Consider the following 19,893-nt stretch of genomic DNA (forward strand, 5'->3'; position numbering starts at 1 on the left):
TTTGATACCCAGGAACAATGTTATAATGAAATTCAAGTCTTAGCCACTGTAGTAAATCTCTAATACTAGGAATTTACAAGCTGTCCACCTTCACACTTCTAGATAGTCCTATCATTTCTGTCATGGAACAACAAGATTATGTTTTCCTCAGTAATACTTAGTTCTGCTGAGAAAAACAGCTGAGGTGAACCCAGATATACCACACAAAACAGAAAATGGCCAGAGTGAATTGAGAAGACCTCTGACCCACTTAGAGGATACAAACCTTAAGACCAGCAATACTTCAGAATTAGGATGGAATGATGCCAGCATGTGCTACAACCTCAGCACAGCAAAGACTAAATAAAATGAACAAACCAGGAAGTTGCTGTTTGCTGCCAAAATTCTACCGGTCAGTAGAGAGGGAAGAGAAAGGCCTGAAACCTGAGTGACAGAGCAGAGAGCCTGAATTTTATCTGCTGTGGAGGGAAGCTATCGAGGCTGAATGACACCCCAAATCACCAGCAGGGTGAAAAGAAAGACAGAAAAAGAGATCTATATACACTGCGTCCAATCTACATGCAGACAAGAATCATGTAAAAGATGGAGCACGTTGATAAATGGACACTTGTCTAAGAACAGTTAATTTTCAGATAATAGTGATGAGAAAATTAATAGAATCTGGTCTCTGAACCTCTAAGGGGTTCATGATCATTGCTTTAACTACTGCACTCCACAGATGTTTTGCTCATACCATATGCTTCTTCAATAAGAGCACAGTAAGGATTAATGCCAGTGCCACTGCGTTTGGATTCCTGCTCTCCAAGCCTCAGGATATTCTCCAGCCCATTCAGTGCTACTTGCACAATCTTTGAGTCCATTACTGTAAGGAGGTCACAGAGAGGTTTGATGCATCCCAGTTCTACTAAATACCTGAAAAACACCACACAGAACCCAGTCAATTGTCTGTAATATTATTGTTGGTGTAGCCATTTAAGCAGTTAGTTAGACTAAGAACCAAAACAATCAGATGAAATATCAACTTGATGGGAGCAATTATGGGCATCTGTTTATATCTAGTCAATTCTGCTATAACATAAAATATCTTAAAGATATTTCATATCTATCTCTATATGAGAGAGATATAAATATTTTGTTTTATAACAATATCAAGAAATTGTATATGAGCATGTATACTGGTACAAGTTAAATAGGAAATACAATGCACATGATGCCCTTGTCTCAGGGGCTTGGGAATAGGTCTTCATGCTATTTCTCTCTAGGTTGCTAATGAACTTTGTTATACTCTACAATGACCACTAAGAAATGAGTCAAAAAGTTTCATGTAGGTCTTTAAAAGAAAGGGTTCAATTTAAGAAAAAGCATTGCAACTGAAATTTTTATGTGATTTCTCCATACAGGAATGAATGGCTCTTTCATGACTTAATCTAAAGACATGGTCTCAGTAGAGACAAACATTGGAAGCATATGGAACTGTACACAGGTGCTGTCAAGACTGTACCAATTCTAGAAAAGGTTTTCCAGCTTCTAGGTTATTAGTATGACACCTTGCACAAATACTAATTCACTCAATTACATAGAAAGATTTGCACTATTTCATACTTGATCTGTTCAGCAGAGCCTCCAGATGTTGCATTTGTGATTGCCCACGCAGCTTCTTTCCTTGTCCGAAACTCAGCTGTTTGCAAAATATTTATAAGAGCTGGGAAGATATGGGCATCTATGACTGTCTGCAAAAAGAAATGACACAGGGGTTATAATGAAAATGGGAAATAACTTCCTTGTCCTGAGCTACTTAATGTCCATGTTCAACACAATACATAAAACAATGAAACATTACTGCTCAAGGGGCAAAAAACAATTTTCAGCTTTACATTCTAAACCCTTATTATCACTGGGGTCTGTGTTGATCCCAAAAGCAACTCAAAATCAAACTGAAGTGACTACCGTACTTCATGTGTTACTTAATTATACCATAATAACAAAGAATGCCATACTTCCCTTGTTTTTCCAGATCATAAACCAATCTACTATTAAGTCATTAAACCATTACATCATTAGAGCCCCCTAAACAGGGAAGAAAGCCCCATAAAGCTCTGCATCATATTATATTTCTATTAAGTAAGACAACAGAGCAAAGAGAGAACATATTGTAAGGACTAAAAAGCTCCTCAAAACAAGCAAGGATCAATATAGTCTTTCCTCATGAAAAAGACAAAGCAAAAGATAGCTTAGTAATATGGTTAACTGCTTAGCCTATCAATCTGGTATCAGCCAAATCAGTATTTAAGTCAGCAGTTCAAAGTTTCTAGTAACTTCCTCTGGAAAATAACCTTTTGCAGTAACAGACCAATGAAACAATTTTAGTTACACATTTATGACGAGGATCTGAAACATCTTCATAAACCTCATTCAAAAGAGCAAAAGCTTAGGATTTCATTTTTAAACTACCATTTTATAAATATATGTCATCACAGAACTGGTAAAGACAAATTCAAAGAAAGCCAAAGAGATCCTTTTCAATCAATCAGATTTAACACAGCATAAAGCTATAGTCAATCCATCCTTTGCACCAACCAGGTCAATAGTCCCATGGAACACTGTCTCTTTTACCACAGGATCTGCACCTCTAATATGGCAATCTGGGGCCCTGAAGTAAAAACACTGTACCATCTTGGCAACTACCATAAAACACAACTCAAAAAGAACTGGAATTGGTTAAGAAAAACATTTTCTTACATTTTGCTGTTTTCTAACATTAAAATGTTTCATATTTGTGTTAGACTGAGAAAAAAAAAGTCCATTGAGAGTGAGAAGATTCTACATGAATTCTTTTTCATTCTCTACAGGGTTCAAGACACTGGAAACTATAGCCTGTATGATCCTGCCATCATACTCCATTTCCCCAAAGGACAGTTGTTTAAATAAACAGTAATGGTGGAATAGAAAAAAAAAAAAAAAAAACACACATTATGGTTTCATATATCTTTCAGGAACACATCTCATGGTTATGTTGACCATAATGCCAACACTTCATTTCTATAGTGTATGATAGCATGTTTTGAAGGAAAGCATCAGACATCACCCTTTGTCTTTGCTGAACATTTTGAAATTTCAATTTTTTTTAATTTCAGATTATAAAAGATGTATCAATGACAGTTACAGAAATCCTGATTTGCAGCTTTGTCCTTTCAATTACACCTCCATCACCTCATGTTATATTAGATTCACACTTTGTAAAGAATGTTTAGCAAAAAGTCCTGAACTGAAATTTTTGAATGTGAATACTGTAAATGGTAGGTTGTAAATAGGAGCCAGCTAGTTTAAAAAAAAATTTTTTTTCAGAACACAGGATGCATTTTTTTCTCCTGATTTATATTTTGCCAGAAAAAGATACTTCATTTTTATAAATATAAAAACATAGCACACATTCTGAAATATTCTCTACAGAGAGAGCTAGAGAGTCAAAGAATGTGAATATGATAGGATATGTCAGGACATTAGTATTTTACTATTCTACCAAAAAAAATGTAAACCAAAAATCTCTTTATTGCTTCTTAAATCCCTCCACACAAAAGAAAACTTTTACAAGGGATTTCTTTCCTTAGAAAGTGTCTTATTAAAACCAACTTTTTTCGTAAGTACCAGGGTCAGCTATGTGACATGATAGCATGCAACTAAGTGAGCACATCTTAGCTGACATGCAGTTACATACTTTGAGCCTTTCTTAATGCCAAAAGAAAGTTACTTAAAAACTTTAAATTTAAACCTGTAAATATTGGCAGAGTTCCAGAACAAAGGGAACTAGCAACAGGAGGGCAGCGAATGGGAGAATCACAAAATGCTTAATATATGCTTAATATATTAATATATGCTTAAATATGCTTCACGAGATTTCAGAAGTCCAGTTAAGCTCCACTAGGGTAGAAACGATAAAGTGTTAATACAGAGGAAGTGCCAGCACCATCTATTATTTTAAACACCATGTTATACAGCCTTACTCACAGCAGTTATTCTTGAAAGAAAACTAGAATGCATAATGATTCCTAGCTCTGTGATACTTTGAGTGGGAACAACAGTTAACATAGGTACAGGCCATGTTTTCCTTCAAAATTAAATTTCTTCTAAGGGACAAAATAGCAAGCTATTAAACTAGAGTTTGTATTTGTTTTGGTCTTTAAGGAAAAGCAAACCTCAGGCAGAGTGAAACCCTAAAAGACTGCAGTAGGATGAGAGGCTTAGAATTTCTGAGGATTTAGAAAGTGTTAATTCAAATGAGCTTGTCAGTATTACTGTGTTGTGCGTCTGACTTGTGGAAGTGTGTAGAAGACTAAAGTAAATGTAGTACATACAAAAAATGCTCAAAATTAGCACAGTTTTCACACAAAATGAAAACATCGCAGTACAGGGATTTCAGTTCAACAGCTTTAAAAACATGTCACAGAAGTAAAACAGAAATGACAAAAATTAAATTCAAGTTGTAAACTAAGGACTGATGTACAAACTACTGCACATCTCACCTACTCTTTGTCAACTGTCTACATGTTCCTCTGTTCCTGTTGGCCCTTCCTGAGAAAAGTGGTTAACTGCCTCATACTTGCCATAAACTAAAAGATGTTTAAACATTCTTTCTGAGCAGCTGATGTATGGCAATGCTTTTATTTATCAATGTCCTCTGAAGGTGACTCAAATTTTTAATGGTGTCTGATAACAGCAGACCAATGGGGTAACAAAAATTTAAAGAAACGCTTCTAAAACCACACCATTTGTAGCAGTTTTCGATCTAAATTACTGTTGTGTTTCCTTGTAAGAACAAAACATACTCACACCCTGCTTACAACAGTGACCACTAGCAGATGCTTAGGAAAGAACATAAATTCTCTTCATGTGTAACTCCCTTCAGAGTGTAAACTCTCTTCAGCTTAACTTTTTTTTGAGTATCCGGTTTTACTGCAATCATATGAAAAGATATCTGTTTGCTTGTTCTGAACATGGCATCTATTTGTTTCTCTGATACATCTTCGTTTGAGATCTTGTTCAAAAGCAAAGAACAGTCATGTCCTGTTCACCTTCTCCAATGCCACTCATGATTCTAGTCCATATTTTGTGGTTCTCCTTACCATCCGCTACTATATCCTCTTAAAATGGGTCTGCATACGCATCAGAGCTATCCATTGCATACCCAATCAGAGATTTATACTAGAACCAGAATGAGGATTTCCTTTTTGTCCTTCATTACATTCCTGTTGATTTCTAATATTTAAGTTGTTTTTAGGCTGCTAGGAGGCACTGAGCCAACATATTCAAAATACTTGTAATCCCTAAATCTCTTTTCTACATAATAGCTAATCCACAGCCCATCCTTTAATACATGAATTTAGCACTGAAAATTTTCCCCGAAGTGCATCCTTTCACATTTGTCTGAACTGAATTCCATCTTGAATTATAACGCTTGGAATCTCACATAGTCCTTCAGCAAAGCTGGCCGTCATTTTTACAACCCTGAATAGCTTAAAATCACCAGCAAACGTTGTCCCATCCCATTCCCCCCACCACCATCCCTTTTTTTCTCCTAGATTATTTATACCTGAAGAACTCCAGTGTGGTTCTCCCCACCATTGGAAAACTGATCATTTATTCTCACTATATGCTTCAGATATTTTAATCACTTATTTGCAAGAGGACTTCTCCTCCTATTTCACAACACACTTCCTTTCAGGGCCTTGATCAGGGACTTTGCTGAAAACTTCCTGGAAATTCACATAGCCTGTATGAACAGGATTTCCTTTACTCAGATGCTCAATGGCCCTTCAAAGTACTCAAGAAGATCTGTGAAGTATGATTTCCCTCTAGAAAAGCTGTGCAGACTTTCATAACTTGTCTATTAATCTGTTTCTACTAACTTTTTTCTTATCAGATTTTATCACATCAGACAACTGTTTTCTGCAACCCCTGAAATCCTTTGGAAAAGTTAGCATCACAACTGCCACCTTCTATTCTCCAATATAAAAACAGGGGCTGCATATCAGAATTCAACTATTCTGTATGTAAGGGCCTTTAGAAATCTTGGATGAACACCATCCAAGTTTGCTACTGTTCTGTTCATTTGTTCCAAAATTTCTTCTGACACTTCAAGTTAAGATAAATCCTCCTACACGCTTTTTGTAAAGACGACTAGTGGAATCAAATTTTCCCAGTTTCCTACCCTGTGAGCACTAGTACAAGGAATACATTTAGCATTTCTATGATCTTGTTTGAATCCTCTTTTTGCAGGATGAGCCTTGGATGCTTCAGAAGGGTTCCAAAGTCTTAAAATACATTTGAGAAGATTTCTGTATTTTCCATAAGTTGTTTCCCAACAGTCTCTGAATTCATCTTACTATATTTTTATACTCAGTTTGCCACATTCTGTGCTGCTACCTGTTTTTCTCATTTAGACATAACTTCAAGTTTTTGAAGGCTATTTACCTAGCCAACCTTATTGGTTAGTCATGAAAGCTTTTTTGTGGACTTAAGTGTCTTTTTTTTTTTTAATAGAAAATATTCATTTGCTTTGACTCTGCAAGAGGGTTGTCTACCTCTTGAAAACATTATATCCTTTTTATTTCTTTTTATTAAGCTTCTTCACTTTATAGTATTTGATTTTAAAAATGGAGCTAAATAAAAGTGAATTGTCTGAAATTTATTACATCTGCAATGATATTAAATGTAAATACATTATAGTCAACATTAGGGAACAGCTCTTCAGTAAGTATCACAGAACAGTTGAGGTTGGAAGGGACCTCTGGAGATCATCTAGTCCAACCCCCCTGCTCAAGCAGGGTCACCTAGCAGGGTCAATATTGTCCAGGACCCTGTCCAGCTGGCTTTTGAATAGCTCCAAGAATGGAGACTCCACAGCCTCTCTGGGTAACCCATTTCACTGCTCTGTCACCCTCACAATAAAGAAGTTTTTCCTCATGTTCAGATGGAACTGCCTGTTTCAGTTCGTGCCCGTTGCCTCTCGTCCTATTGCTGGGCACCACTGAAAAGAGTCTGGCCCCATCCTCTTGACACACTCCCTTTAGATATTTGTATACATTAATAAGATCCCCTCTCAGTCTTCTCTTCTCCAGGCTAAACAGGCCCAGCTCTCGCAGCCTTTCCTCATAAGAGAGATGCTCCAGTCCCCTAATCATCTTTTTAGCCCTTTGCTGGGGAGCCCAGAACTGGACACACTACTCCAGATGTGGCCTCACCAGGGCTGAGTAGAGGGGGAGAATAACCTCCCTCGACCTGCTGGCAACACTCTTCCTGATGCACCCCAGGATACCATTGGCCTTCTTGGCCACAAGGGCACATTGCTGGTTAATGGTTAACTTGGTGTCCACCAGCACTCCCAGGTCCTTCTCCGCAGAGCTGCTTTCCAGCAGGTCAGCCCCCAACCTGTACTGGTGCATGGGGTTATGCCTCCCCAGGTGCAGGACCCTGCACTTGCCTCTGTTGAACTTCATGAGGTTCCTCTCTGCCCACCTCTCCAGACTGTCCAGGTCTCTCTGAATGGCAGCACAGCCTTCTGGTGTATTGGCCACTCCTCCCAGTTTGGTATCACCAGCAAACTTGCTGAGGATACACTCAGTCCCTTCATCCAGGTCACTGGTGAATAAGTTGAACAAGACTGGGCCCAGTATTGACCCCTGGGGGACACCACTAGCTACAGACGTCCAACTAGACTTTGTGCCATTGACCACAACCCTCTGAGCTCTGCCATTCAGCCAGTTCCCAATCTACCTCACTAACTGCTCATCTAGACCATACTTCCTGAGCTTGCCTATCAGGATGTTATGGGAGACAGTGTCAAAAGCTTTACTGAAGTCAAGGTTGACAACATCCACTGCTCTCCCCTCATCTACCCAGCCAGTCATTCCAGCATAGAAGGCTATCAGGTTGGTTAAGCATGATTTCCCCTTGGTGAAGCCATGCTGACTACTCCTGATCACCTTCTGATCCTTCATATGCTTGGAAATGGTGTCCAGGATGAACTGCTCCATCACCTTTCCAGGGATGGAGGTGAGGCTGACTGGCCTGGAGTTCCCTGGGTCCTCGTTCATGTCCTTTTTGAAGGCTGAAGTTACATTTGCTTTCCCCCAGCCCTCAGACACCTCTCCTGATCACCATGACCTTTCAAAGACGATTGAGAGTGGCCTTGCAAGGACATCTTAAAATCAGTATTATGTGCTGTCCCATACCAAGTTAATTTGCTGCTCCTCCTTCAGGTTCCTTGACTAGTGTTCCCACAAAGTCACTTACAGTGACTGTACATGCAAAAATTAAGTCTCAGCATCATGTGTCTACATACAATTCATCACATGTATGTGAAAACAACTGAAGTTTTACAGCATCATTATGTCTTCCTGCTCTTGCAAGCTTCCTCATCACCTTTAGCAAGTTAAGATTAGTCACCATCCCAGCTGACAGCTATTAGTGTAGCCCTACTAATAAATTCTTCTCCTTCAGGCCTGAAATTTCAGTTCATAGGGATTCTCAGTAACTTGTGATCCAGTTACCTTATTTACTTGATTTGATTTACTTTTTAAATAAGCAAATACTTGTAGGCCAAACCCACCACATATGATGGCATGCAAATTCTGGTACAAATCCAGTCATCTCAGAGTCAGAAAGTACTTCAAATCTCAGTTCTAATGGACTTTTATGTCATAGACATAGACAACTAAGCTCAAAAACCCTAACTCCTGTTTAAAGTAAACTACTAGCCAGTTTAGACAAGGTTGCTACTGCTGTCAGTAAGAACCTGCACTATAATGAACAGCACCTTGCTGAGGTGTCTCCAACCTTCAGGGTTTGTCCTACAAAAGAGATAGCAATATAAGCTGCTTTGACTGGTGAGGTTTCCATATAGGATAAAGGAATTAAAGCTCTGCTGCCCTCAATACGGTATGATGTATGGGATTCACCAAATGTGGAAACCTGAAAACAGATCTTTTATTTAAACACATACTTAAACCTGAAAATAATTCATCTTTGACTTCTGCTGGTCCACATACAAAACCAAACGTGACATTGTCAGCAATGCTGTATTTTGCTCTTAATTTAGATTTTTCTTTTTAATTTTAAAGTTCTGCTGCCACAAGCAACACATGAAGATTTTAGATCACTGATGTAAACTATGGCATGAACCAAACACATTTTATATTTTAATAATTTGGTACACAGTTTCCTTACATATACTACAGCTCACGGTATGCATTGTGTCACTCCTTTTCCATGTTCCTAACCTTACTGTGGTCTGTTCAGAGAAGAGGCTCTGACAATTCATAGCTTGTATCTTTACCTCAAGCTGTAAAAATGCATTTCATTCGAGAGGTTTCAGTGATAGGCAGTGTAGCATTTGCTACACTTGCCCATGTCCTATTTCAGCAAGGATAAGAAACTCTACATAAGGAAAAATATGGCACAGACCCTGTTGCCGCTGTGCCTAGCTGTACACAGGTTTCCAGACGTGTTTGTGAGAATTTAAGGTGTATCAGAAAACAAGCTTTAAGTTTCTTAACCTATCAACAGCACAGAACTCCTGTGATGTCACACTGTCAGATATGGAAGATAGTATCTGGTGTACTGCCTTTCGTAACTTTTCAACAGGTTGCAAAGCTAGACACAGAACATTTTCTGAGGCATGTGATAGCCTTTCATACCCTTCAGAAGGGTCGACAGTCAGGATTAAGCTTCAGTTGTGCAGTTCTCCTTCTGATTCCCAGGAAGATGGAGCTCCCCTTCTCCCTGACTGGGGAAGCTATCCACTGAAGTACAGCAAAGCTGTATACAAACTAGGAAATTAACAAACAAAAACTATACTTAGTGACAATCATGACTGCATCAGGAGATACACATCCAACCCAAACCTTAAAAGCACAGAAATAAAGAGGGGAAAGACTGCTGTATTCCACCACGCTTTTCTGTTGCCTAGATACTGTTGAGAACACACTCTGAAAGGCTTTCACTTCCACCTTTGGTGGGAAAAAAAATCCAGTAACCTCCTGTGCTTTAATATTAGCTACAAAGAAATTTCAGCACTTACTTTCACACATTTCATGCATGTCAATTTATATTGCTTTAACACTTGAAAGAGTTTATTTGATTGTGTTTGAGTGCAATTCTAATGGCGATAGGCTGCTGTCTTATCTTTTAGAAATGGCAGTGAAAGCCTCTGGAGTGTACTACCGAACAGCATTGAAGGCAATATGAAAGTGGAAATGAATATAGAAGTCCTTCCCTCTAACTTTGTATTTCTATACTTTAGAGTGGGTGGGTGGAGGGAGTATAACCCAATGCAATCTTAAACAACACTAAATATAGTTCTGTCTGTTAATATAGCTTAGGTAAAGTATCTATTAGATTTACTGAAATATTTAATTTTTAACTTGGCATGCAGAAGTGATTGCTAGATTACAGCTTGAGCACTATCAAAAGTTTCCATAGGTTTCTAAAACACTGACTGTTCTGGAATAACAGCCCACTAGTTAAATCAGCTGGTGACTTGCAATAATGTGATTTACTATGCAATGCAGATATTTAACTTTCAGGAAAAAAATTATCATGGGCTGAAAATACTCTAGTCTGATTCCCGGCTAAGGATTGTGCATGTTCAAAATCTGATTAACACAGTGTGATTGGAATGGATCTGGCTACAGTCTGTATCCTCTAGAAGGAACTATCAAGTAGTTTGGAGGGACTGGGGAAGGAAGGGAGAAAAACGATTTACTTTAGAGCTGAATTTAGTATTTTAGAATTCCTTCTGTAAGAAAGACCAAGTCTCAAGACATATTTTAATTCATTACAATGTGTAAGGATTTATTTGAAATTCATTAAGAAAAAAAAAAAAAAAAAACTCATGAATGAGATGGGTTCATCCGTAAACTCAAATAAGTCAAATATTCTTGAGAGATGGGAATTATCCCTTGTCCTCACAGCTACTGAAAACAGACCAAGCTTTTATTCTCCATTTTGGCTTATGATCATCTTCAAGAAGCACTTTACTAAACAGCATTTTCCAACTTCAGAAAATTATTTTAAACTGTTTTTCAGCTCAAACATTTACAATGATTTTGACATTAATTAGGAGTTGTCTGAAGGAACACCTCAGAGAAGTAATTTTATGGAAAAAGCAGACCTCTCAGCTCTGGAGCTTAAAGAAGGATTCATCACACCTTGTACTTCACATAACAAAATCTCCAGGCTGTGACTGGAGACTAAAGACTGGAGCCTTTCTGGAATTGTTATATCTCTGTGATGAAACCTTCCCTTCAGCATATAATCATTGCAATTATGTCTGTAATTGCCAATTTATACTTCTAAGAAGTGTCCTCAAGATTTCCTATCTCTTGAATGTCCTTTACTTCTCAACCTTCCCCTAACAGGTCTCCCTCTGCAGTTCGAAAAACCTAAACTTCATGATGGACGTGATTTGCAAAATGTCTTAATTACCAAGATATTTATCTCCTGCTCAGGATCAGAGGTGCTTTTTTTTAAAAACTCAGTTTTATAGCTGTCAGTTTAGATTGAACTGGGTATGCACTTAGGATAGTCAGTGTTTCACTAACTATACATGCATGGCTTGGCGTTCAAATACAGCTCTGTTACTCTGAATTGGGCCTCAGTGGTTCTTAAATGAGGAACTTTTACAGCTTTCACTTTAAATAAGTTTCTTCTCACATTTTCTTCCTGGGCTTGAATGCAAACATTCATCAACAGGATTCCAACCTTGTCTGTGACATATCCTAAGGCAGCTGGTTTAGACTGGATTCTTCTAACTCTAAATGTATTTTGTTGATTTGGTTGACACTTTCTTCCTGATGCACGAACCCAGAAAAAGAGATCTTCTGCCCAGACAACCATCACAACTATTTTTCTATGCAGAGCTGAAGGTTTTTTTGTACTTCTGAAGGATCACCTGCTACAGATTAAGGTGTGATATCAGTGGCTCACAGCACTGATGCTCATCCCTCTGCCTTGCACCTCCCCCTTTCCAAGTCATAAAGCAATTCAAATCTGTTCTCAGTAGAAAGGAGGCTGATCTAAAGCTGGTGATAAGACACTCCAAAACCTTTAAAAACTGCTAAATAGACACATGCCCACTTGCACCCAACAATTTTATTTAGAAAGATTAGGCAAGTTTTGCTAACATTTGTCAAAGGAGAGACTACTTCATCCCCTCTTGTTTTCAAGTAAAGATGGGACAACAGTTTAGAAGACAGAGGCTTATCAAGACTGTAGTTTGACTATCCACTTAAAGCCTCAATTTTAAAGGTTTAAGAATATTGCGCAAGCAAGGACAGGCACTTATTCCTTCACTTGAACATGATGGCACAGTACAATGAATAGGATGATGTGGTACAATGAATACTTATGGTAAAGTCACAAAAGGGAATATTCTGTTGAAATAGTTTCTAGGTGTACTAGAATATAAATTATCTCTAGGACTCCTCACAATTATATCTTCAATAGATCAAGAATATGAAAATAGAGAAACTGACATTTTGAAAAGATGCTCTAATCATGAATTTCACTTTCTATTGCTACTTCAGATATTTATCGCTTAATGGAATGATTTCTATGAATATCCCTCTGATTTTCTCAAGCACTTCTTTTTCTGAGGCTGCAACATTCCTACATGATTGTGCCTCCTAAACCACTTCTCAGACGGACTTGGAGAAACACAAAATTAAGACATGGGTTGTGGGGGACTGTTCCCCAGAAAATACTCTCTTAGGCTTCCCAAGAAAAGCAGCAGTAGCCTTCTAATTAGAAACCTTGAGGAGCAGCAGTTTCTAAGGTAGTAAGGATAAGGAAGCCAAAAGATTTTCACTGCAAGACAAGCAAAGACAAATATATTTTTACTTTACTACAAGTGGTTGTGGCTACGCTACCTACTGTCTTACACTGCTGATTGTACAGCAATCACAATTGCTGATACAGGTTAAAACAGGGATATACTTGCTGATTTTATATAGGACTTTTTCCTCATACATTCAGCTTTGGCCTCAGTTCCACTTTCATCTTAATCACATCCTTGCATCAGATGAGAAAGACCTACACAGTTTTCCACCTTCATAAGTTTTTGTTTTCTTGTCTATTCATTTTCTAACATGTGCATCTCTAAAATTAGAAGAACATTGATGCTTAATTCCAGGAAGCTTATCAGAGACTGAGTTATCTTCCTCAAAAGTATTAGCTTTATTTCCTAGTCTTTCAGAGATGTGGACAGAGACCTTCTCATTAGAAGTATTAAAATGTTATGCTGTCCTTTCAGCAGCTAAGTGTTCTTCATAAGGGAGAGGTATAACTGAAGGATTGCAAATACCACCTGCAAAGCATGTAATACACATTTTCCTCAGAAAAACAGCAGCCTTTTTACAATCTCCTGCAAGTCATCTGCAAGAAGAGAAGTAATCCTCTCCCTTAATTGAAGAGGGTTAACCATTTCATGCTAATTCTCACCATACAGAATAAATAATCCAGAGCCAACAAATAAAGGCTAGCAGGTGTCAGACTGGCTTCCAAGGAGAAGGATATGGAAGAAAGGAGTACTCCTAGGCCATCTTTGCCAAGGGACTTGGCTTACGTTCTGTGTGAGCACGCATTGTTTCTGCCTGGTTAACTAATGAATGAGAAGAATATTTCTGATGTCTAGTATTTCTACTATTTATTCACATTCATCAAAGAACAGATGCCTCCAATTAGACTCTCATGCTGCTGCTTCAAGCTCTGAAAGTAGTCCCTATATCCAGTGAGGGTGAAGAGCATTGAAAAATATATCCTTAGAAAAATTTAATTTAATTTAGATGAAGAATCTTTAATTCAACTGTCTTGATGGGGATCTTGCATATTTATCAGCCTTGTTTTGTCATTCTCTGGTACGACTGTCTCTCCCTTCTTATAATCTGCAGATACCTATAACCTTAAATAGATCTAACTTGCATCTGACAGATGACTGGGCTATTGAAACATTCTAAACATGCACAGGGCCTATAACATATTTCTGCTTAAAAGTATATATTTGTGTGATTGTGTATACGCACAAACACGCATTTCATAAACAAAAAAAGTGTGTCACCTGATGTGTGTTTCTTCTGGCCTGCAAGACAAAGGTTACTGATCATAGCTGAAAAAGTTACCTGGATCTGGGCTCTGTTGCCAGCTGTTATATTAGATATTGTCCAGCATGCTTCCTTTTTGATAGATTCTTTTGGGCTGCTTAGCAAGTGCAGTAAACTCTGCAGGGCTGAACAATTCAGAATTACCTGTGTACAAAGGAAAAACACACCTTAGACTAGATTTAGGATAGTAAATCACCTGGAATAAGGAATAGCGTTGCCAAGAATTAAAGTATCTCCCAACAGATGATCTCTAAATCATCAAACATCATCAAACAAAAAATGAACAATAAATAACACAAAAACAATAAAAGATCCACAGTGCAAGAACTAAGAAATGTGTGCTTTTAATGCAGGAAAGCTAGCAAGAAAAACAACTGAGCAATTAGGTCAGGGATCATGCCTTCACTATATTTTAGGTGTCACCTGAACAGAACAAGGTAAGTTGGGAAGATTTTCCTGTATTCTTGACTTCCATATTTTGGTATACCTGGAAGCTCTAACTGCTTCTGTTTCCTACATCAGCTGGCATGGAGGGCAGATTGCTGCCAGTGTACAGCAGAGAACAGAAATGTTGCGGAAAAACCTGTCTTTGCAAAATCAAATTTTAAGTGCCCAGCAAATACAAGAGAACACACCTCAAAATAGGTATGTTACCAGACAGAATACTTGATTCCGTAATGTTTGATACTGAAGGGCTTTTTGACCTCTCTGAAATGGAACAGGATTCAATGACTGAATAATAAACAAATTTTAAATTAAGTTGCAAACTCCTACAAGTAAGTCAAAAATATGAAGAGCTTATGAAGAAACATGGTAGTTTTACAATTTGTGGACTGAATCTCCTTGCTCATCTCTCTCCTCCTCCTTGGCTCTGCACATAGTCCTAAAAACCTTTTGCTCCAAATTAAAAAAAAAAAAACCACACCACACACACAAAGATTATGGTTCAGGTTTTTAATCAGTTATGCATTGGGGATGGAAAAGATTTCTTTTTTCCCCTCAAACATATTGTCTACATTTTTGGCCATCTTCAAACACTGGCAGTTGTCATTAGTTGGAAATGAGATATTAAGTAAAGGTAGGTTTGTGCTCTGAGGCTGCACAGAGAACTTTTCAGGCACTTGGCTTGTATCCTGCTTACATGCTCAGATTGACTGTCAAAGTTGGGTCCTTCCTTCTCCCTCCCAGATCTAAAGATTTTTTTTACATGTATTCTGCCTCCTTTCCCCTCACCCCCCTTTGGCATACAGCATAGTTTGCCTGTGGGACTATCAAGCTATCTTATTTAAATAGCTCTCTAGAATTTTAGGAATGCTGATGGTACAATCCTCTTTAAAAATTATGTGCAGCAAAAAAGTCAAAACAATTTGCTGAACTGGAATTTAAGATTTATGCAGTATTTAATGACCTGCAACACATATGATTTAGTGAGTCTGCGTGGTTTTATCTTTAATGAAACTATGAAACCACCAAACGCACCTCCAAATCATTCTTATGACCGATTTGTGAAACAAAGAAACCCGTGAGAAAATACAAGCATGCTTATGCAACTCAGCTACAAAGCAAACATAACAATCACAAAATTATGCAAAATTCCAGCACGAGTGATAAGATAGCCAAACAGTGTCTTGTTGCTGCTAACTCATCATTGTCTCCGGTTTCATTGTCAAGCCTACCAAGCAGCAGGATGACAACCTAATATTGGGAGGATGAGGCATCAGGTTCCTACTTCCCAGTTTAATTCCAAACAACTGGGAGCCGCTGCTTCTTATTGATGCTTCTCCAAGCACGTGCCCAGACTCTGTTATATGCCATCCAAACCTGACCAGATACTTTTTGGCATGTTCATCACAGACTGTCAACAGCATGAGAGGTGACAGGCCTTCAATGGCTCTAACATGACACATCATTCAACATAAAATGCAGCCTAAGAGGCAGACTTGCTTTAAAGAAACCAAAAAAGAAAGGCTCGAAGGGTACTGCATAGCCATGCAAGAATCCCAGATAAGGCTGCTGCAGTTCAGGACTGAAGAGAAAAACTAAGAAAACCACCGTGCGTTTTGAGGCAACTAGTGTCATCAATCCTTCACTTTCAGGCTTCAAAAGGAACAAGTGGAGGTGCTTGTCTATAAGTTACCACAATTAAGAGAGAAAATCAGCAGTACGATACCAGTGAATCCATACCTGGGTCTGGATATCATCTCCTGTTACAATGTTCCCAACAGCTCGTAAGGCAGGAGATACAACTTTGTAGTCGCTGTGCCTAAAATTACCAAAGAAAAATTTAGTGTTAACCATCCTAAAGCATCTCCATCTTTACCTCCGCAGGGAAGGAACGTTAGCCAGGGAAAAATTCCCCTGCTAAATCTGACTCAACTCTGACAATCAAACACAAAACACCCTTTAATTTTATACTAATAGTAACTCTTTCTAAGGCTTTTAAATATTTGGGACCTTAGATATCATTCATCAGCAAGAAAAAAAATGAAATATGGGATTAAAAAAAGATCCAAGTACCTCATTTTAATAGTCAACAAGTATAAAAAAAGTGCCTTCTACAAGAATTAAACATTTAGAATCACTTTGTTGACTTGGGAACTCAACAGCAGTCAAAAATCTTGCACTGTATTCTTAGGGTTGCTTGTTTGAAATTAAGAGCTTTTTTCCAACAGGAAATATCAAATCCATCAAGATTCTCCTAAATTTCACATGAGTTTCTCCCTCTCAGCAGCATTCTGAGCCCAAAGGATTCCTTCCACAATGCAGGACACTTAAGTGCAAGAGGGTTAACGTAAGTTCCTTGGTGTAGATTCTATATACATAAAGCTAATATGCCAGTTAAAACAAACTGTCAGTCTGTCATTAAATATCTCGTTTCAGAAAGAATGTTTCTGGGAGAGCATAACAAAAAACTCTCATTTTCCCTTTATTACCTTCACTAAAACTGTAAAATTCCAACTAATAGAAATAAAGTTTGTGCTTAGAAAAACTTCAACATACACAGCTACAATACTAAGACTACCCAATCAACTTATGGTCCAATTTTTCAAATTTACTTAGCATCTATTACTGATAAGACAGTATAGGCATCTTTGGGAGGGAAAAAATAATAATCAGCTTTAACTACAAAACCTACTTAAAGAATGTAACAGGCAAATATGCAGGGAGTGAGCGAGAGGAACATGGACAGAAGTGTTGTGTTTAACTTAACCATGTCTCCATATGGCCATTTCATCATCTTCTGTCATCATATCCATCCCCCCACCATCATTATTAATATTAACATTGGAATAAACAGACCTTTAGGAAGGGTGAAGTAAGGAATTTTTTTCTGAAATGAAAACACTTCTTCATAAAAAGGTACCTTAGTTAATACATTCTCTTTTTTAATCCAATATCAGATTTTACTGACCAAAGCAGGCTTACACTGAAACACTCCTCTACAATAGAGGTTTAGGAAATTATTTGCATTTAATGTCCCTGATGTCAATTCTAATAAGTTTTACCATTCATTAAATTTGTATCTTTGGTATCATTTGGAAATTTCATTAGTAGCTAATTGTAACATAGTAATTATAACATGGACCTTAATAGGACAAGGAAAATTTCAGTATATATAATTTCTTTTCCATTTTACAAAAATATGGCTAATAGATATGGGGGAAAAAAAATCTCTTAAAGAACAAAACTAGTACAAGAAAAGTTACATGTTTCTCTTACTCATGACAAATAGAGAAGATTAGAAACGGGTAAAATTAAAAAAACCTCACATCTTGCTTTTTAGAAATTATTAAATTTCAGGATAAATCTACCTAAGCTTTCTGTTGTAGGAACCTTGACTTTAAGGAAAAGAGTGAATAATACATTTGCTTAGAATGGGTTTCTTACATCAGCAATTCCACAAGTCTTCTGCACACTCCTGCATCAATCACAGCCTGGATCTTATCATTGGGGCCATCAGACAAATAGGACAAAGCCCAGCAGGCATCAGCTAATACATCTATATCATTGACAAAGAGCAGCCAGGAAAGCACACTAAGACAAGGTGAAACCTGTGAGACATTAAAAAGAGATACATATATTGTGCAATTGAAAGAGCCAGAAAAATCTATTAACATATCAATTAATTCTGCATGTGACAATATAGAACACCACACTGGCAACTCAGGCTGGAATACTCAGAAAATTTCACTTAGGTAGCACTTACGTGCAGGGCTGTAGCTATACACACACAGAGGAGCAAGTCAGCAGAAGAGCACGTATGGGAATTCTTCAGCTTCTATAGTACAACATCTGGCAACAGCTAAGATGTGCCATACTTTGCATTAAAGCAACCAAAGTACAGTTCTGTTCTCCTGTGGGATGGGCATCTCCAGTACAGGAATAATAGCAAATAGCTAGGAGGCAGTAATATCAAACTCTCAAAGCAGTGGTTGTGAATGCCTGCCCAAAGGAGTAAATGTATTCACAAACTTCATTTTGTAAGAAGCCCATATATTGGCTCAGAGAGAAATTCTGAAAAGTGAAATATTTTCTGTTTAGTTTGAGCTTCACCACTCCCCTCTTCTTGCTTAGTTGGATACCACCACCACCCAGTGCATTGCCTTTCAAACATGTCTTACCTTGGCAAAATCTGGAGGAGGATTCTTTCCTCTGCAGAGGTTGGATAGGGCCCATACAGCATTTCGGGTCATAGTGAGACGATTCTGTTTTGAAAGCAGTCTAAAATCAAAGCAAATGACCTTTGCTTTTTAATTTAAAGCAAGGCAATCTGGAAGGGTCATTTATCAACTGCATGAATCATTAAAGTAAACTCAGGCTCACATTTTAATTGACACCAGGTGAAAATATGCTAGAATTTTTTTCAATAAAAATAAATCCCAAGGAAAATCATCCTCAGTGGCTGGATACTAACATTTATGCTAGATATACACCAGCACCCTGACAAGAACAATAATGGTCACACTCCAAAAGTATAAGCATTTAACTGCTTAGATACTGACATGGCATATTAACAGTCAAAAGGTGCAGGAATTGTGACAAAATTACTGTAAATGGAAGGATCTTCTTGAAATGATGCCAGTAGTTTTGGAGAATACTCTTTTCACTGAATAGCCATTTTTGTGTCAAAGTCTCAGTCTGTCAGCCTCACTCTTAATCTTACACTTTTGTATACAAGTTTACTAGGGAAAGAAAACAAAACTTTTCCTTTACAAAACAAAAAACATGTATAACCTGGCTTAGGGCTTTTCAAACATTAAAGACTGTCACTTATCTCACTGCAATTATAGTCCACAGATACCACTGTATCCAAATATCAGTCCTAGCACTGACAAAAATTTCTATGCAGCTAGTTAATTAAGTCAAACACAGGGTGAAGCCTCTAAACAATGCATGTTCCTGACAGCTTAGAAATGACAAGCCACAGTGTTCTTTGGCCGAAGAGAAATGCAGTAAGGCAGGATCTCCTTTTTCCACAACTGTAACAAGTCAAAAGTTTCTTTTTCTCAGATCCCTCCCTCACTGTAGCAATGGCACTAGGTGAGCAGTGGAGAACTTCACCACTGCAAAAGGAGTTTGCAAAGGACAGCGGCTGAGTAATACTAGCTTGGACACAATATTGTGAGGTGGTGTCACTGTTTCAGCAGTAATAATGAGGAGCAAGTCCAGCAGAGGACCATAAAGATGGCTAGGGGGCTGGAGCAAGTGACAAACAAGGAGAGGGTAAAACCTAGATTTG

General features: G+C 37.9%; 1 protein-coding gene across 8 annotated transcripts in view; it reads right to left on the minus strand.

Moving 5' to 3' along the window:
• The window catches only part of KPNA1 (karyopherin subunit alpha 1), a 56,341-nt gene that overhangs the window by 6,970 nt on the left and 29,478 nt on the right, over positions 1-19,893 (minus strand). For all 8 annotated transcript variants that reach the window (XM_067302648.1, XM_067302611.1, XM_067302621.1 and 5 more), the window contains 6 exons: positions 18,776-18,875; positions 18,042-18,205; positions 16,338-16,416; positions 14,172-14,297; positions 1,603-1,730; positions 734-912 (listed from right to left, as the gene is read on the minus strand). In XM_067302648.1, the coding sequence (XP_067158749.1) occupies positions 734-912; positions 1,603-1,730; positions 14,172-14,297; positions 16,338-16,416; positions 18,042-18,205; positions 18,776-18,875 (776 nt within the window). The remainder of the gene's footprint in view (positions 1-733; positions 913-1,602; positions 1,731-14,171; positions 14,298-16,337; positions 16,417-18,041; positions 18,206-18,775; positions 18,876-19,893) is intronic.

The sequence above is a fragment of the Apteryx mantelli genome, chromosome 1, assembly GCF_036417845.1.
Source record: "Apteryx mantelli isolate bAptMan1 chromosome 1, bAptMan1.hap1, whole genome shotgun sequence".
Taxonomy (NCBI): Eukaryota; Metazoa; Chordata; class Aves; order Apterygiformes; family Apterygidae; genus Apteryx; species Apteryx mantelli.